This window comes from Alligator mississippiensis, chromosome 1, assembly GCF_030867095.1.
Source record: "Alligator mississippiensis isolate rAllMis1 chromosome 1, rAllMis1, whole genome shotgun sequence".
Taxonomy (NCBI): domain Eukaryota; kingdom Metazoa; phylum Chordata; order Crocodylia; family Alligatoridae; genus Alligator; species Alligator mississippiensis.
In genome coordinates, this window is record NC_081824.1 from 411,412,823 (window position 1) to 411,433,106 (window position 20,284).

Below are 20,284 nucleotides of genomic sequence, written 5' to 3' on the forward strand. Positions count from 1 at the left end.
AGTTTTTCCTCATAACTCATGTCCCCCAGCCCCCTCACCATTTTTGTTACCCTCTGCTGGATTCTCTCCAATTTGTTCACATCCCTTCTGTAGTGGGAGGCCCAAAACTGAACACAGTACTCCAGATGTAGCCTTACTAGTGCTGAATAGAGTGAAATTATCACTTCCCTTGACCTGCTAGAAGTAATCCTACCAATGCAGCCCAGAATGCCATTAGCTTTCTTGGCAACAAAGGCAGTTTTGGCCCTTGGGACAAAGGCAATATGCTGGCTCATATTCAGCTTCTTCTCCACTGTAACCCTCAGGTCCTTTTCTGCAGAGATGCTGCCTAGCCAGTCAGCCCCCAGCCTGTACTGGTTCAAGGGATTCTTCCTTCCTAAGTGCAGGACTTTGTACTTGTCCTTGTCGAACCTCATGAGATTTCTTTTGACCCAATCCTACAATTTGTCTAGATCACTCTGAATCCTAGCCCTTCCCTCCCTCATATCTACTACCCCCACCAGCTTGGTGTCATCTGCAAACTTGTAGAGGGTGCACTCTATGCCATCTTCCAGGTTGTTGATGAAGACATTGAACAAAACTGGCCCTAGGACTGACCCCTGGGGCGCTCCACTTGATACTGGCTGCCAATTAGACTTGGAGCCACTGATTACTACTCTCTGAGCCCAATGCTCCACCCAGTTTCCTATCTACCTTACAGTCTGTTCATCTAACCCATACTTCCTTAGCTTGCCTGTGAGAATGTTGTGGGAGACTGTACCAAAAGCCTTGCTAAAATCAAGGTACACCACATCCACTGGTCTTCCCACATCTATAGAGTCAGTCATCTCATCATCAGGGATCTTGGGTTTTTTTTGATAAAAAAAAAATCCCCAATTTTCGGATTAAAAAAAGTAATCCAAAATCCACATTTTCCCATGATTAAAATGAAATGCCACTTTATCTATCTATCTATCTATCTATCTATCTATCTATCTATCTATCTATCTATCTATCTATCAGTAGTGTTTTATTTTAATCATGGAAAAATGTGGATTTTGGGTTACTTTTTTAATCCGAAATTTGAGGGGGTTTTTTAATCAGAGAAAACCAGGATCCCTGCTCATCATAGAAGGCAATCAGGTTGGTCAGGCATGACTTGCCCCTAATGAATCCATGCTGACTGTTCCTCATCACCTTTTTCTTCTCCAAGTGGTTAGAAATGGATTTCTTGAGGATCTGCTCCATGGTTTTTCCAGGGACTAAAGTGAGGCTGACTGCTCTGTAGTTTCCTGGATCCTCCTTTTTCCCTTTCTTAAATATGGGCACTATGTTTGCCCTTTTCCAATCATCTGGGACCTCTCCTGATCACCATGGGTTTTCAAAGCTGATGGCCAATGGCTCTGAAATCACATCAGCCAAGTCCTTCAGCACCCTCAGGTACATCCCATCCGGTCCCACAGACTTGTACACATCCAGCTTTTCTAAGTAGTCCCTGACCTGTTCTTTCAGCATTGAGGACTGTTCACCAACTCCCCAAACTGTGCTACCCGGTGCAGTAGTCTGGGAGCTGAGGCACAAAAGACATGGAGCACAATAGCCTTTTCTGCATCCTCTGCCACAAGGTTGCCTCCCCCATTCAGTAAGGGACCCCACACTTTCCCTGATCCTCCTCTTGCTACCAGCATACTTGTAGAAACCCTTCTTGTTACCCTTAGCATCCCTTGATTGCTGCAACTCCAGTTGTACTTTTGCCTTCTTGACTTAATTCCTGCATGCCTGAGAAATACTCTTATATTGTTCCCCAGTTATTTGTCCAATTTTCCACTTTTTATAAGCTTCCTTTTTGTTTTAGTTTACTAAAGAGTTCCCTGCTAAACCAAGCTGGTCTTCTGCCACAGTTGCTATTCTTCCTGTGCATCAGGATGGTTTGTTTTTGTTATCTCAGTAAGGCTTCTTTAAAGTACAACCAGCTGTCCTGGACTTCTCTCCTCCTGCAACTGGCTTCCCAGGGGATCCTGCCCATGAGTTCCCTAAGTGAGTTGAAGTCTGCTTTTCTGAAGTCCAGGGTCCTTACTCTGCTGCTCTCCTTTCTTCATTTCCTCAGGATCCTGAACTCAGTCATCTCATCATCACTGCTGCCTAAGATGCCATCCACTATACTACATTCCCCAGCAATTCTTCCCCGTTTGTGAGCAGCAGATTAAGAAGAGCATGGCCCCTAGTTGGCTGCTCCAGCACTTGCACCAGGAAGTTGTCTCAAGTACTCTCCAAAAACTTTCTAGATTAAAATATTAACCCAGCCACGGCCATAAATTGAGATTTAAGATCACTTGCCTGTTCCCAGGCTTAAACTACCAACCTTTTTGTTCCCTGCTTGTTGTTTAGCTAAAGCATGCTGTGACCATTTTTAAACACAGAGGGGATTAATACATGTGATGGTGAGCCATTTTAATTAGCGTTGCTGTCTGGCAACTGTTCTAATTAAAATGCCCCCTTCCTCTCCCCTGCGCCCCATTGCTGAGTACATGTATAGGCAGCCCTAAGAAGTAAAAGTGATTTAAATGTTATAGGTCTCCTGCACTGAGGTACTAAAGCAGTGGAAGGCTTGCAGAGGAGGATGTAGCATACCTGGATTTTAGCACCTTGATCGTGATGCAGGGATCAATATGCTAGGGCCCACATATATGGCCAGTGGCTCACACACTACATATACATACAGGGCTATAGGGCCCAGGGGATGAGAAAATATAATTTCACTAATTATCCCACAGACCTTCATGGCAGTTACATCCCAACGTCATTAAGATGCAAGTGAAAGAGAAATTACAGAATTTCTGTTAAGCAGATTCATTTTCTCACTCTTTGCTTGTCTGATCATAATTTGGGCCTGAGTCACTCAAACAACAATGAACTCCTCCTGTGAGTTTCTTGTTTCACCAAGATGAATTTTGGGTTTTGTAGATGTTGTTTGCCAAGTTTTTCTAGGAGGGGAGTAGGGAGAGGAAACAAAAAACACTAGACTCATTCAGAATCAACAAAAGCTGAGTGCGTTTGTATAAAAACAACACAGATTATAGGGTTTGATTTTCTTGCCATCACTCTTACTGAGTTATACTCAACAATGCAAACTGTTCTGCTGATTTCAAAGGGGCTGCTCATGCAGTAAGGTGAGAAAAGGTAACAGAAAAAGGCCCATTATCATTAATAATGTTTAGCAGGAAAAAAGTTATTGCTTGTGTGGATAGAGGAGGGAGAATTTGTTCCCTGTTATTGTCTGAAGTGTTAATTAGCAGTAAGTGAAGATTTAGTATATTATGCCAGCAGGTGCTGCTTTATGACTACATTAATGTTAATGGTTTCCTCCTGACTATTTTAAACTATTTCTACCTCATTGTACACTTGCGCCTACTGTATGTTTGTATATCAACCCTACTTGTTTTTCTCAGTGCTACCGGAATAGACTTGGGTAATCACCAGCCCCTTTGTGACTTGTATAGCTGTTCTGTAGATAGTTTAGTCAGAGTTGCAATTATTGCATCCCATTTCTACAAGTGTCCTTTTGCAGTCTCTAGCCACATACACATCAATGTTTAAACTCCACAAATTCAAGAGAAATGAAATGACAAAGAATGGCAACTTCACTGGCTGCAAATCCTTTTTAAGAAAACATATGCAAAATGGCTTGTGTTTAACTGTCCTGTGGTATATTTAATAATGGAACTCAAGAACTGTTCCTTTATTATTCACATCTCTCTTCAGCCAGCATACCAGTAAAATAACTGTCATGAGAAGTCTGGTTGTTTCAAGCATAAACAAATGTGACAAGGGATGGTGCTGAGGGTTGGTGCTGAACTCCGCTGAAAAATTGTCCATTATTTAGGTGCCACCTGAGTCCTTTTGAAAATCTGAATCCACAGATACAGAGGAGACAAACCAAAACAAATCAATCAACTATTCCAGATGTCTCTCAAAAACAATGATGATGGAGGGATTATAAAAATGTATATATAATAGAATGGAATGTGCCCAGTACAGTCTGCACTCTTCTTGGAACAGAAGAGTGATTTATAGTTAATTGACGGGCACTTTACATATGCAGTATGAAGTAGTGATTCCAGGAGACAGTATGGCCTGGTAGCAGGGATTGGGAGAAGAAGGTGATCAGTGAGGTAGTGATGAAGGAAGCTGGGTCAGAACAATGACTGGATAGAGGAGATGGTAAGAGGGAAAGGGAGGGACTGGCTTGCTCCGTCGAAGTGATATCCATGAATCAAACCAACAACTTGGGAGCTGTTCAGGGAACAACCTGCTTTTCAGTTTTCAGTACTGGCACCATGCTTTGAAAAGCATTTTAGCACTAGTAGGCATGGGTCACTTTCTATGCATGAATAACAGTATCTGTCCTTAAGAAATTCATATGCATCCATTTTGTACTGCAAATTCTCATGTAACCAAAGGAAAATTGGAATCATTCTCAGTTCATTTTAGTGAAGGCTAGACATGTGGCACCACCTACCTTAAAGGTGGCCTAACAATTCCCATGGTAAGATCCAGGGTCAGTAACTTACAACTTTGCCAAGCATTAGCCATTTGAGCTGAGTGTTAGAAGACTGGGGTCCACCTTACTCTACATCTCAACTCAAAGTATCAACTCAAACGCTTAGGGGCTTTCCAAGAGCAGCATTAGGAGAAATATGTTGTTTTACCAGATTCAGAATTTCTTAACTATTTCGAGCCTCTGAATGTCTCAGCACATGCTGAATAGAAGTTTGTTAGTTTGGTCTTCAAATTAAAAGAACCCTAAGTCTTTACTTTAATGGAATGTTAATGTTGCGAAGTCAAACACTCAACAGTCAGGAAATGGCAGAGTTAATGTTCCTTGTATTTCTAAATAACAGGAATCTCTCTTTTTTGATAAGTTTTTATGATGTGGTGCCATTTAATCATGCTGTTTCAGTAGCTTAATAGATTTTTAATGCATGACTTCATGTTTCTTTGTTTAACAATATTAGAAGTAACATTGTTTATGGTATCTTGTCTGGTAAATTCCAATGTGGTACTAACCTTTTGAAGTCTTTTTAACTCAGTCAGCTTTATAGCTTGGGTAAAATTAAATGGTTTGGTTTTGGTAAACCAGGCCCGTATTATGTCTGGAATTAACCTGATAATTAATTAAATTGATACTATGCGGCCATCACATGTTATTTGATAAGCATTCCATTATAATTAATAAGAAGCTAATGGACAATTAATACACAGGATTACACACTTAGCTAATTTGATGATTTTTAAATTTATGTTAGATGAAAATATACAGGATCCCATAAATCACTGTTAGAGATTTCTTAATAAGCAGAACCCTCAATCTTCTCGCTGTCAGTCAGAAATGAATTGGTGACATTCCTCATCGCCCACTGATTCCTTCCCCCCCAGCTCTATTTGTTGATTGAAACAATCATTATGTTCAGAACGTAGGCCAGATTTAGACCTGTTGTCACTGGGGAGCAACTTCACTGACTACCATTGACATTGAGTCTATATTTACCAGGTCACAACTTGACCCTTCGTTTGCACTGTCTGCTGCTGTTGTCAAGAATCCAGCTACTTATCCTCAGTCATGATTCTCACATTCTTTGCCAGATGACCCTTTTGGCTGCCCAATACAGGACAGCAGTCAACTGTTAGGTGCCTCTTCCCCTTGTACAGCTTGTTAACAAACCAGAGAAATTGCAGACCTCTGCTCATGGGGGTACCTTGTGTTTTAAAAGGGGTTGGGAGAGGCAGACAGGACATGAGACTAGACACTGATCAAGGTATACAGTGTGCATAGAGAAGGGGTAAGTATAAATCTAATGACCAGTACCTGAAAGTCTTAGTAATCAAGTCTGCCTTGTGTGAAATAAGGGTTGTCACCATCTGAAAATGGCTTGATGTATAGAAATACTGAGGAGCGACCTGGGTATAACTTTTATATCCAGTAACATAACTGTGTGTGGGCAACCAGAATCCCAGCCCCAGGCACTAGCTTAGAGAAGATGCAAGACTAGCTACTGAATCTGATGAAGCATCTGACAAAGTAGCCTGTAGCCTATGAAAGCTCATGCCTCTCTGAATTAGATGGTCTGTGAGGTGGGCAATTACTTGGGCCAAATTGCTACAAAAGGAGTTTTGATGAGCTGCTGTGATCTGGGTCAGTGCACCCACTGTCACCTGCAACAACTCACCAAAACTCCCTATGGAGCTTGGGGTGGGTGGAGAGCAGTGTTTGGGAGTAGGGCAGGCGTGATCCGCTCCCTGCACAACCTGCCTTGTGTGGAGGGCTGGCAGGGGGGCATATGGGTGGTGTAGGGGGGGTGTGTGTGTGTGTGGGGGGGGCACCTGCTTGGGAGCCAGCTGGGGCTGAGGAGAGGGAGGGGGAGGGGGAGGGTGCATGCAGCAGAGCTTGCCAGATTGGCAGCTGCCTCTGCAGCACTCTACATGGGACTGAGCCCTGCCTGGGGCAGCCCATGCTATGCTCCCACCCACACCTGCCAGCTCTCCTGCCCCTGTGGTGCTGCTGTGGGTGGGCTGGTGGAAAGCTTGAGCTGGGTGGCTCCTGCCCAGTGTGTGGAGCTCCAGCTCTAGCTCCCAGCCACCTTCCACCCACTCCACTCATCCCATGCAAGGAGAAGCCACCTGCAGGCAGGTGCAGATGGTGGAGGCAGCCTGGATCTAGAGCCAAAGCTCCATGTGCTTGGCAGGAGCCACCCAGCTGAAGCTGCAGGAGCTCAGGGCTGCCTACTCCTCCATCTCGAGGCACACTGCACCCCAGCCAGTTGTTCCCCCTGTAGTGTGCCTCAGTATAGGCGCTCCCTTGTCTCCATGTTTGTCTCAGTGTATGCTATTTTGACATGCTTTGTGCTGCTTTTTTTTCCAAGGTTTTTTTGCTACCAGGAAATCCTGGTAGCAAATTTTGCTACCACACTGCAAATTAGCAGCACCACACATGGTTTACCTGTAATGTCTGTGGTGTGTGTAGGGGTAATGTGTAGGGGGTGCATGCAGGTGCACGTCGCACCCCCTACAAAAAGGCACCTGTGGGCAGTTGCCATTCGCTACCCTACTGCTAACACTGCCGGCAGCATCTGCAGGTAGTCCATGATAGCTGCTGGCCACTGCCAACACTGCCGGTGGCAGCTGTGGATGGTTGCCAACCCCTGGTTGGCACTCGCCACCCCCCTCCCCCTGCTGCTGCCAGTGGCAGCAGCATCTGTGGGAGCTCCACGCTTATGGCCGCCGCACTCCTGCTGCCGCCATAGCGCTCCTGCTTCTGCCAGTGCAGCTGTGCCCCCTCCCCAGCCGCTGGGGGCATGTGTCATTCATGGGTGTGTGGCACCACGAACTGCACATGCCTGCACGTGTGGATGCGGCCTATAGGTATTCTGGGTTGGATCTTTCTCAATATTTCCTATTGAAGCTGTTATACTTTGCATAAATAATTGGGTCAAAGAGAGAGAAAGAGAGAATGAATTTTTCAACTGGTAAGCAGGGCGTGCACTTGGTTAAGAGGGTACCTGGATTCAAATGAATATTTAATTATACAAATTAAAACAATTTCAGCAGAACCAGTTGAGAGAGATCCTTTGTTTAGGGTATTGTCCCAAGCAGTAGGAAATCCATGTTTAGGTTCCTGTTTTGAATGGAACAAAGAAGGGATTTAAATTCCCATCTTCCACATCCTGGGTGACTATCTTAATGATAGGAATAGAAGGAGGGGGCACAAGCTTCCTTATCCTTGGTAGATTGTGAATGACATTTAAGTTCTTTTGTGAACTGAGGCCAACAAATCAAAGTGTTTTTTTCCCCCCCCAGAAATGCTAAAATGAACTGTTTTGATAGTTCTAAAATTTTTGTCTTTCTTCTTTGTATGTGTGTATATATTTGCCTACACCTATTCACCAAGTTCTACCTGAATTTGAAGAGTTTTGGAACTTCTAAAATTGCATTTTTCCAGCAAAGAGATGATTTGCTGAAAAAATTCACCCAACTCTAAGGAAAACAGTACACAGAAATATTAAGAAAAAGCAAAACATGCAACAAATATACATTAATCCTTGTTGTAATTACTAATTCAGAAGAATCAGGCTTTCTTCTTTTGATCAGTACCCATTACTGGGCCATTCTTGTTTTCATTAACTGATCTCTTAAACATTTCAGCTGAGATCTGCTTTAGTAGGTCCCATGTTCTTGGTTCTCCAGCAGTTCAGGATCACCCATTTCAACCATCACCTTCCCTAAGGTGACCTGCTATCATTTAGCACACTTTAGCTCCCTTCTCTCAAAGGCCAAACACAAACTCCATGCAAGGAGCTATTTCCCCACTCTCTATTGTAGAATACTTGAAAATAAACATAATGCTCCCTGGAGAGTTGCCATAGTGATTTGTGATGCTGTTGTGTTGTCTGAGATTAAATAGAAGTCAGAAGGGAAAAAAATTACAGTGACAATTTCTATACCTAAGTTTATCGTCTTTGTATAACTCAAAAATAGCTGAAGTGATTTACCTCCAGGTGATTTACCTCTAAAACAATAACAATCACCTGGAGGCTGCTGCAAACTTGGTAGTTTTCATCTGAAAAGAAAGTAACTGTTATGTTTGTTACTCTGGCACACTAATTAGATAGCATTTTATTCTGCCTTTAAAGATGTAGCATATAACATAAAATCAAATAATTAAAAATGTAAAGACGTGGAGGTGGATATAATATGGCATATAAGATAAAATCAGATAATAAAAAAAGAAGGCTCTGGAGGTGGACATAGTAGCTATAGATAATGACTGCAGGTGTGATGGATAGATGCTCTTGGCATTCTTTTAAATCAGATTTAATGCTATCCTCACTCTTTTAACTTGCAGTCAAAGAAAGACTCCAGCCGCCAAGTTTACGTTAGAAAATAATTCCACATCTCATACTGGATAGGAGGAAGTTATTTTGTCAACTTCAGCATCAGTTAAGCACTAAATCTAATTTGAATATCTTAGGTGGGAGAAATCATTATCTCGAAGGTTAGTGTTGAGAAAAGAATTTTTTTAACTGATTTCAAGATGTTATATGAGAATGGAAAACAGGAGGATGACTTGAGACAACTTGGCTTGAGAGAATTAAACTGCTGGACTTTTTATATGGAAAAATAAATCATTTTTGTTAAAAACACACGCAAGCATAAATCTGGAAAAATCAGAAATGATCTTCAGAAACTGTAGTGAGACCAGTTGAAAGTAAGACTGTAGCAGCAGAAAACTCAGAGACTTTGGATGCCGCCACAGCCTACCCAGGCTTAAGAGATGTTGCCTTTCACCCAAATCATTTGTAGTGTTACAGTATCCAAGCACAGCCAAGAGGTCTATGTCATAATGAGGATGACACGTTACTCTTTTATTGCATCCACTGGTTTGAAAACAATGGTCCTGTACATGGCCATGTTGAAAATCTAGTTTGAGGAGGGAAAGCTGAGGCAGCTTTTGGCATCTTGCCTCAACATTGATGTATCATAGTTGTAAAACCAATTGACTGTTTTGATAAGAAAAATAAAAGGAACAGGACATCACTGGACTCATATTTTCACTCAGGTAAGCAAATTTACACAGCATTATTGAAGAACATGATACAATTTGATCTTATATAAATTTGCCTACACAAACTCTACTTCCAAACTTCTTACAGGTTTAAAAGATATAGAAATAAATAAAAATGGTACGATAAGTTAAATGAAATAAAAGGTCTTCACAAAAGAAAAAAGATAGATGCAGTTCACTACAGCAAATAGCTTTGGTTTTGCCTTGATGAAAACCATGGGACTTAAACCTGGGAAAACCAGAGTAACACAGTGATCAATCAACTACTTGTTTAGTGAGATTTGAAAAGAGATGGAAATCAGTAAGATGGAGAGACACGAAAAGGATAGTTCAAATAACAGCAACTGTAGATGAGAAGGCTTCTGGTAAAGATAGTTAAATGAAGTCAGGTCTAGAAGAGCATGGAGGGGACAGTGGAAGGAAAGGGCAAAGATTGACATGGGAAGACTGAACAAATATATGGAGTTTTAAGAATGAAAGGGGCAATTTTGGATTTGACCTGGAGATAAATAGGGCCTTGAGGGAGGATAGCAGTGAGTTTGACTTAGATATTAAGGGCAGGGTGTTAGTCTGCCAACTTAAAATGAGCACATTTTCTTGATGCTGATAGAACTCTGTGGGATTTTCAAACCCCAGGGCCAACATTTTCAGACTTGGATGTTGAGGTTAGACTCATATATAGCCTTTAAATAGATACAGGCCAGATTTTCATATGCTTTGAGACACTGTCTAGGGCAACTGTCCTTACTTAGTCTCTTCCACTTATTACTGTATTTTGAGATGTGCTAGGAAAACTGTGGGGAGCTTCCTAGAGTTGGGGGTGGTGGGTCAGAAGTGTCCAGCCCTCTCAGGCAGAAGGGCTGGCAGAGAGCAAGGACCTTGTGGGTGAGAGCTTAGCTGTGTGATGAGGGCTGCAATGACCCTCTGGGGAAAGGGGTGGCAGGCTTTGAACATTATCTTGTATGGTAATAAACCATGTCCAGCAAGGGAGAGATATTGCGAGAACACTTTTTTGGCGTGGGATGAAAGGTAAGCTGAAGCAGGGGAAGTACTTAAGGCCAGACTGGGTGGGAGCCTGCTATAGTCCCACCTATAGTAAGAAAATCACGTTAAGCCACCAGCTGACACTGACTTGTGAACAAGCATGCAGTAGGAGACATAATTTGCTCCAAACAGGGATTTGTTAACAATTGCCTGAAAATGCAGAGGACTAGATTTGATGAGCCATGAGACACCTTCCCGTCGTATGTTCACAAGTGATTTACCATCAGATATGTAAAAAATTGTTTCAGGAAGAGGTGGATGGGTTAGGGAGGAGAGGTAGGTAAGGAGTGTTTCTAGAAATGGGCTGTTATGAAGAATTTGATGGGACATGTGTTTGGCATTTTCAAAAAAACACATGATAGAAGATGCAAAGAGAAGAGTGAGAGAAGAGGAGAATAGTGCAGTGACAATGCGGAATAGCAGGAAAAAATGAAAACAGGAGAGTATCACCATGTAAGAGAGTAGGAAGGAGAGTATGACAAGCTTCTAAATTACAATTACTCTTCCACTGCCAAAAGTGGTTGTGCTTAGGCATCTCATAGAAATATGAAGATTACGTTCCTGCTCACAATCTGAACTGACAGGACTGGATATAGTAAGAGACAGGGAATTAGAAGTGTGTGAGTAGAGCCAGGTGAAAGTTTACAGTCAAAACCTTCTTTGCTTGCAAGATTTCTTTGCAAGGCAGATTTGTTCTTTTTTTCCTTCAAAGGTTTAGTCTCTTCATGAATTTGTGTCATTAGCTTAATGATTTTGGTCAAAAAATGTGACAAAAACATGTTGTTTCACCATTGTCAATGTGTAATTCATAGATTCATAGATTCATAGATGTTAGGGTCGGAAGGGACCTCAATAGATCATCAAGTCCGACCCCCTGCATAAGCAGGAAAGAGTGTTGGGTCTAAATGACCCCAGCTAGATACTCGTCTAACCTCCTCCTGAAGACCCCCAGGGTAGGGGAGAGCACCACCTCCCTTGGGAGCCCGTTCCAGACCTTGGCCACTCGAACTGTGAAGAAGTTCTTCCTAATGTCCAATCTAAATCTGCTCTCTGCTAGCTTGTGGCCATTGTTTCTTGTAACCCCCGGGGGCACCATGGTGAATAAATCCTCACCAATTCCCTTCTGTGCCCCCGTGATGAACTTATAGGCAAGCCACTAGGTCGCCTCTCAACCTTCTCTTGCGGAGGCTGAAAAGGTCCAGTTTCACTAGTCTCTCCTCGTAGGGCTTGGTCTGCAGGCCCTTGACCATACGAGTTGCCCTTCGCTGTACCCTCTCCAGGTTATCCGCATCCTTCTTGAAGTGCGGCGCCTAGAATTGCACGCAGTACTCCAACTGCGGTCTGACCAACGCCCGATAGAGGGGAAGTATCACCTCCCTGGACCTATTTGTCATGCATCTGCTGATGCACGATAAAGTGCCATTGGCTTTTCTGATGGCTTCGTCACACTGCCGGCTCATGTTCAACTTGGAGTCCACTAGGACTCCAAGATCCCTTTCCACCCAGCAGGTCATTCCCTAGGCTGTAGGTGTGCTGGACATTTTTCCTCCCTAGGTGCAGCACTTTGCATTTCTCCTTGTTGAACTGCATCCTGTTGTTTTCTGCCCACTTGTCCAGCCTATCCAGGTCTGCCTGCAGCTGTTCCCTGCCCTCCGGCGTGTCCACTTCTCCCCATAGCTTTGTGTCATCTGCAAACTTGGACAGAGTACATTTCACTCCCACGTCCAAGTCGCTGATGAAGACATTAAAGAGTATCGGTCCAAGGACCGAACCCTGCGGGACCCCACTACCCACACCCTTCCAGGTCGAGACCGACCCATCTACCACGACTCTTTGGGTGCGACCCTCTAGCCAATTCGCCACCCACCGAACTGTGCAGTCATCCACATCACAGCCTCTTAATTTGTTCACCAGTAAGGGGTGGGATACCGTATCGAAGGCCTTCCTGAAGTCCAGGTATACGACATCCACCCCTCCTCCTGTGTCCAGGCGTTTCGTAACCTGGTCATAAAAAGAGACTAGGTTGGTCAGGCACGATTTGCCCGCCACAAACCCATGCTGGTTTCCCCTCAGCATAATTTGCCCTGCCGGGCTCTCACAAATGTGAGCCTTGATAATTTTTTCAAATACTTTACCAAGGATGGAGGTGAGACTGACCGGCCTATAGTTGCCCGGGTCCTCCTTCCTCCCCTTTTTGAAAATGGGGACCACGTTAGCCCTTTTCCAGTCCTCCGGGACTTGGCCCGTGCGCCACGAGCATTCGAATATTCCCGCCAGTGGCTCTGCAATGACGTCGGCCAGTGCCTTCAGCACCCTCGGATGGAGCCCATCCGGGCCTGCCGACTTAAAGGCATCCAGTTCTTCCAAATGACTCTGCACCACCTCAGGGTCTACGCATGGAAGTCTGGCGCCTTGCTGCTGCCTCTCTACAACCCCAGTGAGGGATTTGTCGCGCCCCTCGCTTAGGAACACTGAGGCAAAGAACTCGTTGAGGAGTTCAGCCTTGTCCCCTCTATCTGTCACCAATTGCTGCTGCCCATTTAGCAGGGGTCCTATTCCTCCCTGGGCCTTCTTTTTACTCCCAATATATCTAAAAAACAATTTCTTGTTGTCCTTTACTTGGGTTGCCATCCTCAGCTCCATGGTAGCTTTGGCCCGCCTAACTGCCTCCCTACAAGCACGAGCAGAGGAGGTATATTCATCTTTAGTGATCTCACCCTTTTTCCACTTTTTATGTGCTCCCCTTTTGGCCCTTAGGCTGCCCTGAATTTCTCTGGTCAGCCATGGAAGCCTCCTGGCCCCTTTCCCTCTTTTGCCTCGCTCGGGGATCGTCTTGCTTTGTGCCCAAAGGATCGTTTCCTTTAGGCACAGCCACCCTTCTTGGGCACCCATCCCATCAAAACTCCTACTCTGCAGTGCTTCCTTGACTAATCGCCTGAGTGCAATGAGATCAGCTTTCCTAAAGTCTAGCACTTTCACCCTACTAGTTACCTTACCCACTCGCCGTCTTATGTTGAATTCTATCAAAAGGTGATCACTGTCTCCCAGATAGCTACCGATTTGGAGGTCCCCTATCATGTCATCTCCCGTTGCCAATACCAGATCCAGTATGGCATTCCCCCTAGTGGGACCATACACCTCCTGTGTCAGGTGGAGGTCCTGTACACAAGTTAGAAACCCTAGGTGCAGCACTTTGCATTTCTCCTTGTTGAACTGCATCCTGTTGTTTTCTGCCCACTTGTCCAGCCTATCCAGGTCTGCCTGCAGCTGTTCCCTGCCCTCCGGCATGTCCACTTCTCCCCATAGCTTTGTGTCATCTGCAAACTTGGACAGAGTACATTTCACTCCCACGTCCAAGTCGCTGATGAAGACATTAAAGAGTATCGGTCCAAGGACCGAACCCTGCGGGACCCCACTGCCCACACCCTTCCAGGTCGAGACTGACCCATCTACCACGACTCTTTGGGTGCGACCCTCTAGCCAATTCGCCACCCACCGGACTGTGCAGTCATCCACATCACAGCCTCTTAATTTGTTCACCAGTAAGGGGTGGGATACCGTATCGAAGGCCTTCCTGAAGTCCAGGTATACGACATCCACCCCTCCTCCTGTGTCCAGGCGTTTCGTAACCTGGTCATAGAAAGAGACTAGGTTGGTCAGGCACGATCTGCCCGCCACAAACCCATGCTGGTTTCCCCTCAGCATAATTTGTCCTGCCGGGCTCTCACAAATGTGAGCCTTGATAATTTTTTCAAAGACTTTACCAAGGATGGAGGTGAGACTGACTGGCCTATAGTTGCCCGGGTCCTCCTTCCTCCCCTTTTTGAAAATGGGGACCATGTTCGCCCTTTTCCAGTCCTCCGGGACTTGGCCTGTGTGCCACGAGCATTCGAATATTCCCGCCAGTGGCTCTGCAATGACGTCTCCCAGTGCCTTCAGCACCCTCGGATGGAGCCCATCCGGGCCTGCCGACTTAAAGGCATCCAGTTCTTCCAAGTGACTCTGCACCACCTCAGGATCTACGCATGGAAGCCTGGCGCCTTGCTGCTGCCTCTCTACAACCCCAGTGAGAGACTTGTCGTGCTCCTCGCTTAGGAACACTGAGGCAAAGAACTCGTTGAGGAGTTCAGCCTTGTCCCCCCTATCTGTCACCAATTGCTTCTGCCCATTTAGCAGGGGTCCTATTCCTCCCTGGGCCTTCCTTTTACTCCCTATGTATCTAAAAAACAATTTCTTGTTGTCCTTTACTTGGGTTGCCATCCTCAGCTCCATGGTAGCTTTGGCCCGCCTAACTGCCTCCCTACAAGCACGAGCAGAGGAGGTATATTCATCTTTAGTGATCTCACCCTGTTTCCACTTTTTATGTGCTCCCCTTTTGGCCCTTAGGCTGCCCTGGATTTCTCTGGTCAGCCATGGAAGCCTCCTGGCCCCTTCCCCTCTTTTGCCTCGCTCGGGGATCGTCTTGCTTTGTGCCCAAAGGATCGTTTCCTTTAGGCACAGCCACCCTTCTTGGGCACCCATCCCATCAAAACTCCTACTCTGCAGTGCTTCCTTGACTAATCGCCTGAGTGCAATGAGATCAGCTTTCCTAAAGTCTAGCACTTTCACCCTACTAGTTACCTTACCCACTCGCCGTCTTATGTTGAATTCTATCATAAGGTGATCACTGTCTCCCAGATAGCTACCGATCTGGAGGTCCCCTATCATGTCATCTCCCGTTGCCAATACCAGATCCAGTATGGCATTCCTCCTAGTGGGACCATACACCTCCTGTGTCAGGTGGAGGTCCTGTACACAAGTTAGAAACCTGCGTGAGCGATGGGACCTTGCTGTCTGCGTCTCCCAGCAGATGTCCGGGTAGTTTAGGTCCCCCATGACTACCGCCTCTTTAGCTTTTATGGTCTCCAAGAGTTGCCTCAGGAGCCCCGCATCTATTTCTTCCCCTTGGTGTGGGGGTCTGTAACAGACCCCTACCACCAAATCCCTTTCTCCTTGCCCCCCATGTAGCCTAACCCACAATCCTTCTACTTCCTCAACCTCGGATTCTGTCTTGATGAGGGTTGATGTATATTGCTCACTGACATAAAGTGCAACCCCCCCGCCTTTCTTCCCCGACCTGTCCTTTCTATACAATCTATAGCCCTCAATATGTACCGCCCAGTCATGGGATGAATCCCACCAGGTCTCTGTTAGCCCCACTAAGTCATAGGTGTTTAGTGCAAGCAGGAGTGCTAGTTCATCCTGCTTGTTCCCCATGCTCCTAGCATTAGTATATAGGCACTTGAGCCCTGCGACTGGTGCCTTTGCTGCCCCCCCGCTCCCAGTCCCATGGGGCCCATTGTTTCTTACCTTCTTGTTCCTTACCTGTTCTGTTGTGCTGGCCTCCCCATGGCTTTCAGGTTCCCAATGTTCTCCTTCTTCAGGCTGGGCTGTCCTTGTGGGTGCCACATGGTTTGGTGGTCCACAGCTTCCCCTGCCCTCGTACTCCCCTCCCCCCGACGAGCCTAGTTTAAAGCCCGCCGGAGGAGATCCACCAACCTAGAAGAAAACACACGCTTACCTTTGGGGGACGGGTGAAGCCCATCCCAGCTGAGCATGTCCCTCGTCGTGATGTACGGGTCATGGGCCAGGAAGCCGAAGCCTGCCTCGAGACACCACTGCTGAAGCCGCCAGTTGGTCTCTCTGATGCAGTTCTCCTGCCGTCTTCCTCGTCCGGTCACTGGTAGGATGGAAGAGAAAACCACCTGGGCACCGAACTCCTTCAGCACGCCGCCCAGAGCACAGTAGTCCGCCATCAAGTGATCGGGGGTTCTCCTGGCCGCATCATTAGTACCCACATGGACTAGGACCATGGGGAAGGAGTAATATTTCACTCCTTCATTCAAAAGTAACTTCATTTTGAAATTGACTTTGTTTCTTTAAAGAAACCTAACCAAAGCTCCAGCACAACGAAATGTTTTGTCCAATTCAAATCAGTTGTTTTAAAAATGATTTTGATTCTGCAAGTGAAACAAAAAATCAGTTGTTCTCACAACTCGAGTTCTCAGTGGAGCGTGATTTCAATAGCAACAGCTGTTCAGTCTCAGGGCCATTCTGCTCATGGTCTTTTTCTGTGGTAGAAGGATAATTAAGGAGTCTTGTTATATAGTCTTGTTCTAGATAAGTGTTAAGGGCTGGGCTGGCCCCAGATGAAAATGATGTTACCTGGTCATTTATACGGAGAAGTCAAAGGTGGTTGGATGTGTTGTGGCTAGCCATATTGTTTCCTTGTTGTCTTGGCTAGAGAAAAATGGCATGCCTTAGTTGTGCTGGTGCACTGGGGTATTAGCCCTGGGCCAACCTTTTGATTTTGGACTGTGAGAAGAGAAGAATATTTGAAGTTTCTGTGATCAAGGTGAGAGGCAATTAGGGTGTGTTCAGAAGTAGTTTAGCAAGGAAAAGGTAGGTTTTGGTCACCTGAAAAAGGAAGAAGCAATAAGACTTATTAGAAAGGGGTCAAGACATGGGAAGAGGGAAAGGAAAAGCGTCAAAGCTGCAAGTCTGGGATGCAGGAAAATGAATGGTGCTGCCCAGGGGTGTAAAGAATGGCAGGGAATGGAGGGGGATCAGAAGGAATGGTAAGGAATTGTGTGTTGGGAGTTTGTTTTGCAATGGCAATGGACCTTGCAAGAAGAACATCTACAAATATTTAGGAAAAATCAACTGGCACATACAGCATCATTTTGTGCTCTGCCTATTCATAAATTTATTGGAGTTAAGGGCAAAAGGGACCGTTATGATCATCTAATCTGACCTTCTCTAAAACAGATCAGAGTTTAAACCTGTAACTTCTCCACTTGGGACCAAATTGTTAAAGGTATTTAGGCACATAGGGCATCTTTATATGTGCTCCAGAAGGGTTGGGAGGGGTGCTTTAATTAGAGTGACTCCAAGATCTGCTCTAATTAAAGTGCCTGGATTGTCTTGAGTATCAGTGTCCACTCACTTTTAAATGGCAGGGGAGGCGCTTTATCTAAAGCTTGTCGAATGAGCTTTAGTTAAAGCAGTCACCATTTTGAAGCATGGGGCCACTGATACACAAGATGTGAGGGCTGGCTGGAGCACGGTAATTACCACCCTCCAGCAGACTTGATTAACTGAGTTTGCTCCAGTTCGCTGTGATTACAGCATGTCAGAGCAGCCTCCACGCTTGTGTAGAGGTACTCATAGTGGGGTTTTTAAAAGTACGTAAGCAGGTTAGATTCCTAACTCCCATTGCTTTCTTGCTTAAGTACTCTGAAAAATCCCATAGAGTATGTAAGGGCTTTGAAAAATCTGTCTTTAAGTCCACAACTTTTGGTTAATTCATTTAATTGTGAGATGTCAGGGAATGAAACATTATGTGAATGGCAAGAGTATTATACGATTGCATTTTACCCACTCACAGAAGTTAGCTAGAGAGATACAATGCAGGATGAGCCTGTTTCGTACATACTAGTGACACTGCCAAAATCTGGTAGGCAAAATTATTTTTAACCCTATACATATAATGACAGAAGCTTGTTAGCAGGGTTACTTTGATCCTGAAGCAAACTTAGGGAACTAGAGTTAGTTTCTTATCAAATTTAGTTCACTTTTATCCTTGAATATTTAAATTCATCCCACCTATTTTTGTTTTGTGTTCTGTGTTCAGTTCTCTTTCAGCTTCTCCATAGACCACAATAAAATCTGCTCCTCACCAGGGACATAAGCTCCTGAATAACAACTAGAGAAAATCAATTCACACGGACTTCTTTAGTTTCCTGCATCACCCAAAATCTACAGTTGGTCTAATGAGCCACTACGCAGAGTGTGCAGAACCAGATGAGGATTACATCCCTCCACGGGTTAAGCTGAGTGATGATACATTTATCTTTGTAGATGGCAAGTGGGTGAATGAGGCCTGCCATCAACCACCCTTCCCTTCCCACCAGAAACATTTCTTCAAGAAGACGCAGAATGAATGGACACTCTGGGAGGAGAACAAAGCTCTCTGGAAGGAGAATAAGGCCCTTCGGATTGAAAACAAGACCCTCCGGGAAGAGAATAAGGCTCTTCAGTGCCTGAGGACACAGAATAAGGCCATCCAGGTTATCTATGATGAGACTCTCCAGCAGGTCCTCCAGAAGGAGAATAAGCCCTTCCCAATCTTCCGAGATAGGGCTATAGGTTCCCAGGTCAATCGAGATAACATGGCTCTTCAGGTTGTTCGGGATAAGAATAGAGCTTTACAAGTCTTCCAGAAAGAAAACAAAGCAATCCCAATCTTCCGGAAAGAGAACAAAGATGCCCCAATTCAGGAGAAGAGCAAAGAAGGTGGATCAGACTTCCAGGAGGAAAGCAAAGCTGCCCCAGCCACAGATGAGGATATGGTTGGCCCAGCTCTCCAGAAGGACTCTGAAGCTGTTGAGGAAATCAGGGAGGAGAGCACAGCTGATCCAGTCCAGAAGGGAAACCATATTGCCTCAGCTATTCAGGAGGAGAATGTGGCTCTCCAGGCTATCCTGAACTTAAACCAGATCCTCCAGACCCACCTAAAAGAGAATTTTTCCATTCTAGAAGAGAAAAAGAACATCCAGGTTCTCCAGGAGGAGACCAAGCGCTTCCAGGAAGAGAACAACAAGCTGAAGCTGCAGCTAGCTGTAGTGAAAGGCACAATGTCAGAGGTTATGGCCCATATGGAAATGCTGCAAAAGGAGCTCAGTGACCTTAGTGCCACAAAGTATGATGAGATGAGGAAGCAGAACAGCTGCTGGTAAAAGAGTATCATCAAGGAGAGCCTCAAAACTTAAAGCTGAAGACCTCTTACCTCAATCTGCTAGGAAAGCTCTCTTCTTCTCAGAAACCTAATAAAGTCCAGGTGAAGATTCAGAAATGAGTAATCAGAGATTATTGTTTTATTCCAAGACTTGCAAGAATTGGTTTAGCTTCATCTTCTTGTTTCCGTCTCTGACCTTGTATGTGCTGGTGAGGATTGTGCTGGGTGCTAGGTATGTTTTCCTGCCTTAAACTAGCAAAAGTTTCAGGAAAGCGATAGATCTTATGTTCAGAGAGTTCAGGGATCTACCAACTAACTAGTTTTTTTTTAACTGTAATTCTAAGGATAAATATTACTTAAATTCTCAAAAGGTGTTTTTAGTGTCTAACTTGAGATAGAGTCCTGTTTTCAAAGGATAGATATTTAGCAGTTTATGAAAATTGGGCTCCTGTGCCTGACAGGAGTTGGGTTCAGGTGAGTCAGGCTCTCATTCTCTTCTCTAAGCCAAGTTATTTGATTGTATCATTTTCCATGATACACCAGAGTCTTCTCTTTTGCATAGCATAAGCAGGACATCATAGAAAATGTGATCTAGATGGGGCCATAAAAAAGAATGGGGATATGAGATGATCAAACATCTCCAATGACACGCTGTAGCAGCATATCTAGATCAAAGTATTTCAGTTTCTTGATGGAAAAAATCAAAGTTTTCTATGTCAAGGAGGCCCTTTTCCCCCAAAAAGGTCATTTTGTCAATTTTCTATTGATAAACAATTTAGACAGAAAATGTTCAACCATCCCTACTTCCTATGGTTCCCAAGGACAGGGATTTGTCCCCACTAACAGGAGACCCTCTATTCCACATT

General features: G+C 44.8%; 1 protein-coding gene across 1 annotated transcript; it reads left to right on the top strand.

The window, feature by feature from the left end:
- Window positions 1-9,420: 9,420 nt before the first annotated feature.
- Window positions 9,421-19,515, top strand: CBY2 (chibby family member 2). Its single transcript, XM_014608342.3, has 2 exons — window positions 9,421-9,592; window positions 18,315-19,515. The coding sequence occupies exon 2, from the start codon at window positions 18,454-18,456 to the stop codon at window positions 19,417-19,419; it is 966 nt and encodes a 321-aa protein (XP_014463828.1). The 5' UTR covers window positions 9,421-9,592; window positions 18,315-18,453; the 3' UTR covers window positions 19,420-19,515.
- The last annotated feature ends 769 nt before the right edge of the window (window positions 19,516-20,284 follow it).

Coding starts and splice junctions, on each gene's coding strand:
- CBY2 (XM_014608342.3), top strand. CDS start 18,454: ATGAGCCACTACGCAGAGTGTGCAGAACCAGATGAGGATTACATCCCT.